Source organism: Schistocerca americana, chromosome 2, assembly GCF_021461395.2.
Source record: "Schistocerca americana isolate TAMUIC-IGC-003095 chromosome 2, iqSchAmer2.1, whole genome shotgun sequence".
In the NCBI taxonomy this organism is placed as follows: domain Eukaryota; kingdom Metazoa; phylum Arthropoda; class Insecta; order Orthoptera; family Acrididae; genus Schistocerca; species Schistocerca americana.
The window spans coordinates 446477083-446490588 of NC_060120.1; the positions used below are offsets into that span (position 1 = coordinate 446477083).

General features: G+C 40.2%; 1 protein-coding gene across 1 annotated transcript in view; it reads right to left on the reverse strand.

Annotated features, from left to right (window-relative positions):
• The window catches only part of LOC124595335 (cytokine receptor-like factor 3), a 133501-nt gene that overhangs the window by 78083 nt on the left and 41912 nt on the right, over nucleotides 1-13506 (reverse strand). The window contains exons 2-3 of the mRNA XM_047134044.1: nucleotides 13146-13453; nucleotides 6786-6966 (exon numbers count right to left, since the gene is read on the reverse strand). Of these exons, the coding sequence (XP_046990000.1) occupies nucleotides 6786-6966; nucleotides 13146-13453 (489 nt within the window). The remainder of the gene's footprint in view (nucleotides 1-6785; nucleotides 6967-13145; nucleotides 13454-13506) is intronic.

A 13506-nucleotide genomic window follows, 5' to 3' on the forward strand; every position in this document is an offset into this window, starting at 1 on the left:
ACAGCATTTGATTGGGTTGGAAGAAAACTTTTGATAGAAACTAGTGAAAGGGAATACATTCAGACAAATTTTGTGAACACACTTGGTGATCAGAGTAATGGAAATTTTGACAGTATCAGTTTACTAAAAGAAAATAGATTGGAGAATATTGAAACTCATAGATTTGATACTGATGAAGTTGAATTTGGGAATTTAGTAAATTTGAAAATTTCAGAAACAAAATTGATCTGGGGAGCAAAAACTCTTTGCCTCTGTATATGTCTGCTTGTGTCTGTATATGTGTGGATGGATATGTGTGTGTGTGCGCGCGAGTGTATACCCGTCCTTTTTTCCCCTAAGGTAAGTCTTTCCGCTCCCGGGATTGGAATGACTCCTTACCCTCTCCCTTAAAACCCATATCCTTTCGTCTTTCCCTCTCCTTCCCTCTTTCCCGATGAGGCAACAGTTTGTTGAGAAAGCTTGAATTTTGTGTGTATGTTTGTGTGTCTATCGGCGTGCCAGCGCTTTCGTTTGGTAAGTCACATCATCTTTGTTTTTAGATATATGTATGTTTTATACCGTGTATGTTTGTCATGTTAAATAATTTCTTTACTTGAATTTGAGATTGATGGGGAAGTATCATTGCAACAACAGCCAGTAACAAGTCCACAGATTCAGAGTCCGAATTTGGAAGAGGTTATCAGACTGCATCATTAATGTACTAATTGTGTAATACAGATCCATTACTGAGAGTGTTCAGGATTTTGTTGTATATGTTCATAACAACAAAAGCCTTGGGGAGCAGTTGTAATGGATCTGGGAGATGTGTTATTTTCTACCGGATTTGTCAATACCAAATTGTGAATGTTTTCTTATATTTTTTGTCAAATATTTTTATTATTATAATTTGCCTTATTATATGTTAATTTACTTGTATTTTTGAGAGTGAAAGCATATTGATTACTATTAGTAAATGTGTCGAAGAATAGCAAAGAGACTGATTACAAGTGGAAGCGTGTGTGTTGTGTAAAATGTCTTTGACGCTGGAGTCGTCTTTGACTATACTCAGTCGGCAGTGATCTCGTGGTGTGTGTTGACGGTAGAACAATGTGCAGGTCGCCGTCATAAATAATTTTGAACTATGTTACTATTTTTTTATATATACTTTAAGAAGAAACCACATTCGAAGAAATGGTATTTGAAGCACCAAAATTGAGGCAAACACATTGAACCAGGTCATTTCTGCAGCCGACAAAGATGCATTGTGGAATCATACTTCCACTAGACAACTGAAGCCAAGACCAATATCGCCTTGTAAACATCTAACGGAAAAGGTACTGTCACGAAATATGCCAAATTAAAGTAAATAAAAATAGTGAGCATATTTCAACTTTGTGTCTTAGCCGGGATACCATATTTCAACACCCGTGCTGTGGAACAGTTGGAATGATGTTGGTCTGCGTACGAGTCTCATAGTGTTTACCAGCAATGGTACAGGTAAGAGAACCCGAAGGCCTTATTTCCTCGAAAAAATACACCCCTATGCTAAATGATGCCATCCACCCGCATCACACATCTACATAGTTACTCTGCAATTCACACTTAAGTGCCTGGCAGAGGGTTCATCGAACCATTTTCATACTACTTCTCTACCATTCCACTCTCGAAAGGTGCATGGGAAAAGGAACACCTAAATCTTTCAGTTCGAGCTCTGATTTTTCTTATTTTATTATGATGATCATTTCTCCCTACATAGGTGGGTGTCAACAAAATATTTTCGCATTCGGAAGAGAAAGTTGCTGATTGAAATTTCAAAATAGATCTCACCATAAAGAAAACTGCCTTTGTTTCAGTGACTGCCACCCTAACTCGCATATCATATCAGTGACACTCTCACCCCTATTGCACGATAACACGAAATGGGCTGCCATTCTTTGCACTTGTCCTAAGTTAGTCCTACCTGGTAAGGGTCCCACACCACACAGCAATATTCCAGCAGAGGACGGACAAGTGTAATGTTGGCAATCTATTTAGTGGGTTTGTCGCACCTTCTAAGTGTTCTGCCAACAAAGCGCAGTCTTTGTTTCACCTTCCCCACAATATTATCTATGTGGTCTTTCCAATTTAAGTTGCTTGTAATTGTAATTCCTAGGTATTTAGTCGAACTGACAACCCTTAGATTTGTGCGATTTATTGTATCCCCAAAATTTATCGGATTTCTTTTCGTACCCATGTGGATGACCTCGCCCTTTTCTTTGTTTAGTGCCAATTGCCACTTTTCGCACCATACAGAAATTCTCTCTAGATCATTTTGTAATTGGAATTGTTCATCTGATGATTTTACTAGATGGTAAATTACAGCATTATCTGCAAACAATCTAAGGGTGCTGCTCAGATTATCACCTAGATCATTTATGTAAATCAGGAACAGCAGAGGGCCTATAACGCAGAACGCCAGATATCACTTCTGTTCTAATCGATGATTTACTGTCTACCACTACAAACTGTGACCTCTCTGAGAGGAAATCACGAATCCAACCACACAACAGACCATACTCCATATGCACGCAATTTGATTAACGGTCGCTTGTGAAGAACGTATCAAAAGTCCTCTGGAAATCTATGAATATGGAATCGATCTGAGAGTCTTTGTCGAGCACTCATTACTTCATGGGAATAAAGAGCTAGCTGTGTTGCACAAGAACAATATTTTCTGAATCCTTGTTGGGTTATGTATCAATAAATAGTTTTCTTCAGGTGATTCATACTGTTTTGAGTACAGTATATGCTCCAAAGTCCTACTGCAAATTGAAGCCAGTGATATGGGTCTGTAATTCAATGGGTTACTCCTATTTCCTTTCTTGAATATTGATGTGACCTGTGCTACTTTCCAGTCTTTAGGAACAGACCTTTCGTCAAGTGAGTGGTGGTATATGATAGCTAAGAAAGGCGCGATTGTGTCTGCATACTCTGAAAGGAACCTGATTGGTATACCATCTGGACTGGAAGACTTGATTTGAGTTGTTTGCAACACCTAAGATATCTACTTTTACGTCACTCATGCTAACAGATGTTCTGGTTTCGAATTCTGGAATGTTTACTTCATCTCCTTTCATGAAGGAATTATGGAAAACTGTATTTAGGAACTCCGCTTTAGTGGCACTATCATTGGTAACATGTCCATCACTATCATGCAGTGATGGTATTGCCTGTTTTTTGGCACTGGTGTACTTTACATAAAACCAGAATCTCTTTGGGTTTTCTGCCATATTTTGAGACAATGTTCCATTGTGAAAACTATTAAAAGCATCTCGCATTGATGTCTGCACTAAATTTGGAGCTTCCGTGAAACTTGGCCAGTCTTGGGGATTTTGCGTCCTTCTGAATTTGGCATGCTTTTTTCATTGCTTTTTGCAATAGTGTTCTGATGTGTATTGTGTACCCTGGTGGATCAGTCCCGTCTCTTATTAACTTATGCGGTATGAATCTATCTATTGCTGTCAATACTGTATCTTTGAATTTGAGCCATATATCGTCTACACTTACATACTTAGCTTGGAAGGAATGGAGACTCCCTCTTAGGAAGGCATCAACTGAATTTTTATCTGCTGTTTTAAATAGATATATCTTGCGTTTATTTTTAGTGGTTTCCCTTGATATAGTTTTCTGCCTCGCTACAATGACCTTGTGTTCACTAATCCCCGTATCCATCATGACGCTCTCTATTAGATTAGGATTATTTGTGGCTAAGAAGTCAAGTGTGTTTTTGCAACCATTTACAATTCGTGTGGGCTCATGAACCAACTGTTCAAAGTAATTCTCAGAGAAAGCATTTAGTACAGTTTTGGAAGATGTTTTCTGTCTCCCACCGGCTCTGAACATGTATTTTCGCCAACAAATCGAGGGTAGATTGAAGTCTCCACCAATTATAACTGTGTGAGTGGGGGGTACTTATTTGTATTGAGATTCAAGTTGTCTTTGAAGCGTTCAGCTATTACATCATCTGAGTCGGGGGGGGGGGGGGGGGGGGGGGGGTTGGTAGAAGGAGCCAATTACTATTTTGGTACAGCTTTGAGTATAACCTCTACCCATAGTAATTCACAGGAACTATCTATTTCAATTTCTCTACAAGCTGAGCTACTACCAATAGCCACAAACACGCCACCACTTCAGCTTAGCAGAATGAAGTGGTATCAGTTGATATGCTGATATGCTTGTGGATTTTCTGTCACCCATATTCTGCATACTGGCATGACCTTGGAGATGAAAATGGGTTATATCTTTCCTCAGAATAATCCATGGCCATTCATTGTTCACTTCCATGCGAGCAAGAAATTCCAGAGTGAACATCTGTGTTGTTGCAGGTCAGCAGGAAGCAACTCCTGAACATGGGTGGTTTTGTATGGATAAAAATGCAGAATGTCTCACAGGATTTTATGCACTGTGCTCACAGGTATGTCCAATGTACAGGCAATTCCCTGTGCACTACATGTTTGCATCCCATCACTTGACTCCTCCTGCACTGCTGTAGCCACGTCTTCGACAGACACCAGATCAACGGCTTTCCTGCACTTCAAAAGAACCTGTCTTTTTAAATTTCGTAGTCATTTCTCCAGACCCTTAGCAGATATCAGGATAATGCCTTTTTTCATGCTCCCGAGTGTCTGAAACTTTTGCAGGGCTATTAGTGCACAGTTACTGTTCTTGTAAAAAAGCTTTACTAGCAGCGTGCAATCTTCATGGGGACAGTCATGTTGGGTGTTCCGAATGCAAACTGACAAACGGCTGTGTGCCGTGCATATTCTGATGCTTACAGCAGCATCTATTGGTCAAAATGTTGTTTTTCTTCCCCCCCCCCCCCCCCCCCCATGACGTTTCCTCCTCCATTAATACTATGCTGCTCAAATTTGATGCCATTTTGAACAGTGGTCCTCTTTCTACTGTGTTTTGAAACAGGAACTGTTAATTATGGTCACCCTGTTTATATGATGAACCTACTGAAACCCGTGTGGGCGAGAGAAAAAAAAATTATCAAGGGTCATAAAATTATGAAAAATAATGCTGGAACAGTATGTAGGGCTCTCTGTCAGGAGTAAATAATTTGAGCACGTTAGTTCAGTTCACAACCATCAGACAAGCTCAAAACCTAATCATAATAATGCATCAAATAAATTACATAGAATTCATAATTTAGTAACAGTAAAGTGACACAAAATTAGGAATTACCAAAAATATGCTAGTGGATAATTAAACCAGAACCTTTCACTTTTTAACATTTCTATTGTATGTCCGAGTATGCTGATGTTAGTCTAACTGCAAGATCACAAAAAAAGTTTTAATAGCATATAAAAAATAAAGCTCTTTCCAGTGTTCAGAAAAGCAGAGAAGTATAACAGCATAATGCTCTGAGTCCTTCCACAAGGTATGAGCAGATACCTCATCTTCCTGAGACCTGAAGAACACAGAGGTGTGTTCAAGCTGCAGTATAATACAAAGACCCTGCTAAGCCACATTACTGAGGTTCTCCCAAATTAATCACAGTCAGTGCTGAGAGTGTTTCTCTTGCAGAGAAACAAGAATCCTTTACACCAGAAAAAAATAAATCATGTCTTGCATCAGACAGAATCTAGAATTCTCAAAAGCATAAACTGCAACTTGCAGCCATGAGCAGCTCAGCCTTGGACATACAGCATAAGCACAAATTAGGAACAAATTACTTGCACAGTATTGCAACAAGGAACAACATCTGTTTGTGCATAAATTTAGGTAGGGAAAATTCTACCATACATATAGTTGATTTTGTTTTTATTTCAAGATAAATATTTACCAGATGAGAATAAACACTATCAAATATAGCCTAAAATAATAAAAAATAAAATATAAAGGAAGAAAAACACTGGTTCATAAATCTGATCTAAAAAGATTCATCCAAAACCATTCATGTGCCATAAATAACAACACTCCAAACAACTGACATTGTATAAGAATTTGCAGCTTGTTTCTACCAAAGTGAAGCTAAATTTCATGAACCAGCCTCAAAACACAATTTTTAATAAATAGATAGAAATGAAAACTACGTTTTGAGGACCAGTAATGTGCAACAGAAATGTCAAGAAAACAGACTACGTGGAAATGCCTTTCATTATGCATACATAATTCTGCATTATCGGAACATTGAAAAAACTAAAAAAATAAATTAAATGAAGCAAATATTTCTGCTTTTCTGGAAAAAGAAATCTGCAATAGCACGGATTACAGAAATAAGAAATGGACTAGAAAGAAACGTCCTCAGAGGACCAGAAAGAACAAATATTCCTGTTTTTCTAGAAAAAGAAATCTATAATTGAGTGGATTACAAGAATATGAAATGAACTAGAAAGAAACATCATCAAAGAATCAGAAAGAGAACAAAATAGTAAATTCTGAAGGCTTTCACACAGTAGAAGAAATAATAAATCAGGAACACTATGGACAGGAGGAGGAAAAAGCAGTGTGAGGGGAAAAGAAAGAATACAACAAAGAAGGAAGAGGAATTGAAGTTGTTGCATAATCTTAGTTGGTCAAGAGGAAGATAAAACAAAGATAAATCTGACACTTAGTTTTTCAACAGATTTGATGTTGCAAGGTCCATATGTTGTAAACCTGCCGACTGGAAAAATCCACTGAAATATCCTGTCTAAATAACCTACAAACCATATATAAGACAATACAACATAATGCACAAAATTGTAAGAGAACAGATCACAGGTAGTAAACAAGTAAAAGCCTGTAATCTAATAAGATAATTAATTACATAAATGTGACACCTGCTGCCAATGGACGAGCAGAGCTCCAGGTTTTTCTTCAACAGCACAAATTTGGACAGGCCCAAGACGTGACACGCTGCCAACCCTCTCGATAGTATGCACCAAATCAGCTTCAACAGCATGCAGGCAACATTCAAACTGCACACCAGGAACATCTTCCAAGTTTGGGACTGCTGGCAACCTATCACACAATCTGAATGTGTCATCTGTAATTTTCGGATGGGTCACATTACAGATAAAGTGTTAGTGATAAAAACTGTGAGACCTAAGCCAACATTAAATGAAAATTAGAATCATGGCATAAATTATAGAACTAGCAAACCTCAATGGGAACATAAAACAGTGGTATAAATCATGACAGTGTTGAACTTCTAAAAGGTCATTATAGGGGAAGCGTTAAATAACCAAGGACGTACAATGTCCAGACAATGTCTTCCTGTTGTAGTTAATAAAAATACAAAAACTTGTCTGTCATTGCAATTAGGACTTTATTTTTGTGAGTATAACTAATTATTAATCCCTCTTCATTTTGTTTTGCAGTTTCCATTTTCTCTTGGTCACTCATTCTATCTCTATAGCTTCCTCCACAAACTGAATTTTTATATTTCTGTCTACTAGGCTTTGTTGTTTTACCTATTTGAACCTCAGCTGTCTTCAATAACTTATCTCTCAAAGCTATCCATTTGTCTTCTACTATGCTCCTTTCCCGTTTCAGTCAGCTATTGCCTAATGGTCCCTCTGAAGCTCTTGACAGCCTCTGGTTCTTTCAATGGTCCCATCTTCTTAATTTCATACATTTTCACAATTTGTTCACTTTTCATCAACAGTTCCTAACCAATAAATGACGGTCAGAATATATGTATGCCCCTGGAAATGTCTTGCAATTTAAAATATGGTTCCAAAATCTCTGTCTTACAACTAATAATCAATACAAAACTTTCCAGTGTCTCCACGTCTCTTCCATCTATACAATCTTCTTTCATAATTCTTAAACTGAGTATTAGTGATGATTAAATTGTGCTCTCTGCAAAATTCTACCAGGTGGTTTCCTCTTTCATTCTTTTCCATAGTCCATACTCTTCTACAATTTTCCTTTCCTTCCTTTTCCTACCATCAAATTCCATAGATAAATTACAATTAAATTTTACTCTCCCTTCTTTTATCTCATCATACATTCTTGCAATCTAATCATCATCTGCAGAGCTAGTTTGCATATAAACTTTTACTACTGCAGTGGACGTAGGTTTCATGTTTATCTTTGTTATGATATTGCATTCATAGTAGCTTACTTGCATTCCTATTTTCTTACTCATTAGACCCATATAATTTTGTATTTACAACCGTGTACAGACCTGACCCAAAGTACTGTTCATCCTGAAACCAAACTTCACTAATTTGCACCATATTTAACATCAATCTACCCTTTCCTTTTTTAAACTTTCTAACCTACCTATCCAATTAAGGGATATAACAGTCCACATGCCGACCCGTAGAATGGTAGTTTTGTTTCTTTCTGATGACGACATCATCCTTAGCAGATCTGAATGGGAGGGTATTTTACTTCCAGAATATTTTGCTCAAGAGGATGCCATCATCATTTAACGATACAGTAGAGATTCAAGACCTCAGGAGAAATAATGACAATAGTTTCATCTTGCTTTTGGCCATTCATAGTACAAGTATAGCAAGGTCATGTTGTTTGGTTGATCGGAGGATAAGGGACTAAGCAGCAAGGTCACTGATCCAGGGGTAGTCCCTTCATAATTAGTGACTCAGCATATTCTGATGATGAAAATACATAGGAGCAGTCAGACTGAAGCACTGGAAGCTGACAAAGAACTGCCAGAGAAGTGTGTGGATCAGGCCAGTATGGAGCTAAGAGCAGATGAGGGGTCTCCCAGGGCTCATCCAATGGTGGGAAAAGATCCTCCCCACATCTGATCCTGCCAGCCCAATCAATCGCAAAGAAGTTACAGAGCACAGAATGTGTCTGAGTGAACAGATTCAGAACAAGAGAAAGTGAGAAGATTGCATGAGAAAAATGTGGGGAGTACGTTCAAGGAGGAGAAGCAAAGATCCTGGCAGAGGGCTGCAGTGAAGTGCACTCCAACTTGTAATCTCATCAGAGGGCTGGTATTAAGAGGTCGATGCCTCCCATACCCAAAAAGAATGTGGTATGTTTGTTGACCAGGGAACTGTCAAATGGCAATTACATAGGAGACCAAGAGCTGGTACTGTCGGAGATGAAGAGGTAAGATCTCACTTCAGCAAGGAGACTGTCTACAGGACTATTTCAGAACACACCAGGGGCCAGACAATCTCCACAATGGACTGAGTCTGACAATTTCAGTGCCAGACAAACTGCTGAGCCTAAACCTGGCAGCTGGTATGAGACCAAGGCACAGCAAATACGGAGGATGGTAACACAATCTACACACCCAGAGGTGTGGGCAAGGAAACAGAGTGTGTTAACCAGGACTGTGCTACTAAGCCATAAACCTGGCAACCACAGTCCAGTCAGGACAAGGCCAGGGACAGATAAATATGCAGAAGATGTGCAGGCAAGAAAGCAGAGAGCGTGTTAAGCTTCCACATGCAACTAGTCTTTTGTTGGAAAATATTGGGCAGTCAAGTCAGCTTTTTATCAGAGAAGAAGCCCAAAATAACTGTTCAATAACTTCCAAGCACTGGGTCAGAATGGACTATGGCATGACGACAGAATTTGTCACCCCTGTTTTTGCACTAAATAATTGGTAGCCATGGGAAAGAGCACAAGCAGTGGCCTGTCGGATGGCAAATTGTAGATGGCATTTGGACAAGGCTACTGTGTGGGAGCTGTACCAAATGCAAAAGTTGTTGACATTCAGTGCAGGGGTGACCAGCTGCCCAACAGAGGTCACTAGCTCACAGATGGCAATGAGGAAGTGTGTGACATTCAAGGCAGAGCCCTGTGGAACACCATTCTCTTACACCCATAGAAAGCTGAATGAAGTACCAACAACCTGGTATAACTGGTGGGATGAAAATCATTAGGGAACCTTGAAAGCCCCAGTCATGGAGGGTAGGTAAACTGTGATGGCGCCAAGTGATATCATGTGCCTTACGTAGGTCATAAAAGACAGCAAGGAGGTGTTGACATTTAGAAAATGCCTGTTAGACTGCTGTTTCCAAATGCGCCAATTGGTCGGTTATGGATCATCCTTGTGAAAACCACACTGAAAGGGCAACAAAAGGCCCAGAGATTCGAGTGCCCAGCAAAATCCACGGTCAACAATCCTTTCAGGCACACTGGTGAGTTAATCTGTCGGTAGCTATCAACAGATGTTGGGTATTTGCAAGGCTGAATGATTGGCAAAATGGTACTATCTCACAACTGCAGAGTGAAGGGACCTTTGAACCAAACACAGTTAAAGATCCTAAGCAGATGTAACCTTTGAGCAACATTCAGATGTGGGATCATCTGATTGTGAACTGACTCAGGGCCTGGGGCTCTATCATGAGACAAAGCAAGAGCCTGAAGCAATTGGAAGTTTCATAATATAATTCAAACTGGCAAGAGGGTGGAACATAGGTGGATGTCTTCAACTTGTCTCTTCTGCATTAGAAAGATAGCTGAATAAGAAGAAGGTGCCAACACTGATGGAAAGTGCTTGACAAGGTGTTCAGAAGAACAGACACATTGGTAAAAATACCAACCTGAAGGTCAAAATCAACAGATATTTCAAGGCTCTTAAGACCATGGATCTTGCCCTACACCAAGGATTAAGAGGCATACGTTCCCAGGAAGGAGATGCAGTGCTCTCAGCATTCCTTCTTACTGTTTTTAATTAGATAGCAAACTTTAGCATGAAGTCACTTAGTAGTGATACAATTTGTCTGCAAAGAATGTCACTGGAAACACTGCACAATTCTTCAGCAGCCCTGAGCAGCTACTGCAATGTCTTTGTTCCACCATGACAGTGAAGAGGAGCAGTAGAAAGGGGAATAGCAATTCTCACGGCACGGGAAATCACGTTGGATACATCATGCACAACCTTGTCGATGCAATCTGACAGAGGCATACAACTGCAAGCTGGCTCTTCGAAGCATCGATTGTGGTAGTTGATCCAGCCAGTGACAGCAAGGAAGCAACAGGATCACTGTAAAGTTGTCACAGTCACATAGATCATCATGTAACAAGCAATGCAGTGAAGCCATGAGATTGGGGGAAGAGATCATTAGATCAAGAGCTGGAAATGTGCCACGGACAGCACTGAGTGCGTAGGAGTACCACTGTTGACGACACACAGTTCACGGTCAGTAAGAATCTGGTGAAGTTGATGGCCCCAACAAGATAACACGGTACTCCCCCACATGGGGTGATGCGCACTGAAATCCACAAGTAGGAGAAAAAAAGGGGAAAGTTGTTGGATTAAGGTGGTCAACTCAAAGTCAGAAATTGGTCTGCCTGGAGGTATGTAAACAATGTAAATGGTGATTTCTGTGGTTGTCAGCACTTGCACTGCTATCACTTCCAACACTGTATGAAGGGGAACCCACTCACTGACTACATCTTTGCGAACCAATGTGCAGACCTTCCAGATGTCCTCTCAGGACTGGCGTGGTTCTGGACAGAATGCATGACAACCGTGGAGCATTGGGGAATAGCCACCAGTGAAGTGTGTTTCTTGTAGAGCAATACAAATTTCTGAGAAGAGGAATTCAGATACTGTAGTTCTGGCTGGTGACGGTAATATTCATACAGTTCCACTGAATGATCACATTACAGGTGTTCAGGTGACGTGTGAAGGGGCCATGAGGACTGTTCGTGCCCCAGTATTACTGCCTGTCAGCGATGGCAGTAAAACCACATCAATGAGCACTGGTTTGGAATTTGACAACTTGGGGGGGATATGACACCTCCAAGCTCACCGGAATAGCCTTGACTTGATTCTTTTTCTTCTTCTTCTTCTTCTCCTCCTCCTTCGCAGCCTATTGTAGCTGGGATCTTGTGAGGACCTATCCGCCCTGATGCCACATATTCTGGTCAAGGCCTCAGTTCTCCCCATGGGCACCACCCAGCCACAGCAAAGGCTATCTGGCACATGGGACACTGCTGGGATTCCTGATGTCCTAGGAAGACTGGCATCCACTCCTTGGCATGCACAGGGAGCTAGCAGCTAAGGCATCAGCAGTGTGATCCCTGTGTTATCAGGGGCTCAACTGAAAGGGTACATCACAACCCCCCCATGTTGGACTGGCTACTGTGTTGGCTTTGAAGCTCAAATAGGAGCCTAAACAGGTATTGTGTGCACATCATCTTTAGGTACTATTTAAGGTGTTTTCCCCAGTCACTCCACATTACAGAAAAATTTGGAAAATGAAGATCAAACCCAGAATGGGACCACAAATTACTTCAGCCAATAAGATGTGAATGAAAGAATATTACAAAAAAGGAACATAAAATCTACAGAATAGCCAGGTTGACATCAAAGGCTGCCATCATCAGAAAGTGAGCAAGATAAGGAAGGATAGTCAAACATGAGAGATTGCAGCACAGGAAACAAAAGAAGTGCTGCAATAAATTGAGCTACCATTCTTGTAATGTAGATATTCCCCCGAGGGGATCAAGGCTGCATTGGCTGGTGTTACAAGGTCACAACAGTCAATCATTTTGACTGTGATGCAAGCAACTACTGAAAAGGCTGCTGCTCCTCTTCAGGAATGACATGCTGTCTGGCCCCTCCACAGATTCCCCATCACTGTGGATGCACTTACGGTATGGTTGAGGCAAGCAAGCTGCCCCACCTCAGTAAAGTCTGTTGTTCATAGCGGTAGCAAGTGCTGCTACAAGTAATATATTTTTGCACACCAGTAGAATGATGAGAGAGCTATTTACAGACTGTGACACTTTTTCCTTGATCTATCAAATAATCTCTAATGGAAATGTTTCAGTAAGTCAGAATGAAGTCTACTTCAACCTCTTACCAGCAATTTTCTTCTAACATGGAAATCTGAAATTGTAGCTTTGGAAGAAGCAAACATGATGGAATAGAATATATATGTGATTAACTGCTGCACGCTGTTCATCTGAAATAAAGACATTTATCATAGCTAAAAAAAAGAACAGTACACACCTTTGCAGCAATCCATAACCAAAGGTCACAGTACAAATTTCAGAACTAGGAAACTACTACTAATGCCCCAAAAACTTCCTCTGATTCCTTTCAGTTTGTTGGTACTACAAAATAATACTACCTTTTTACAAAGACAATAAGTCCCATAGGTGGTGATACCCATAAATAGAGATAGCTTTGAACAATAATTACACTGCAGATCATAGAAATATAATTAATCCAGTCTAATGGGCTGCATTCCTACCTCCCGAGAAATGCAGCACCACGCTCTGCAAACGAGTGAGTGTAGTCATCCCAGCTTTCAGTTACTGGAAATTTGTTATTGTCATCTAGAGAATGTCTCCCTTCATTAGCATAACTGTGAGCCACTTGCATTTGAGTGGTAATCAGATCTCGACATTCAGTTAGAGGTGCCAGTCCTTCACTACACAAGCGATCCACTTCTTCAAGAAGAGCACTGCGCCTTTGCTTTAAAGCATTAGTGAATGCTGCTGCTAGTGCGTCCAAAGCAAAATTGACATCATCTCTTGCCTGTTTGGCACTGTGTTTCACCTGTTAACAAAAATTATATTTGAGTAAACAATTGCTCCGTATGTGCATGCTGG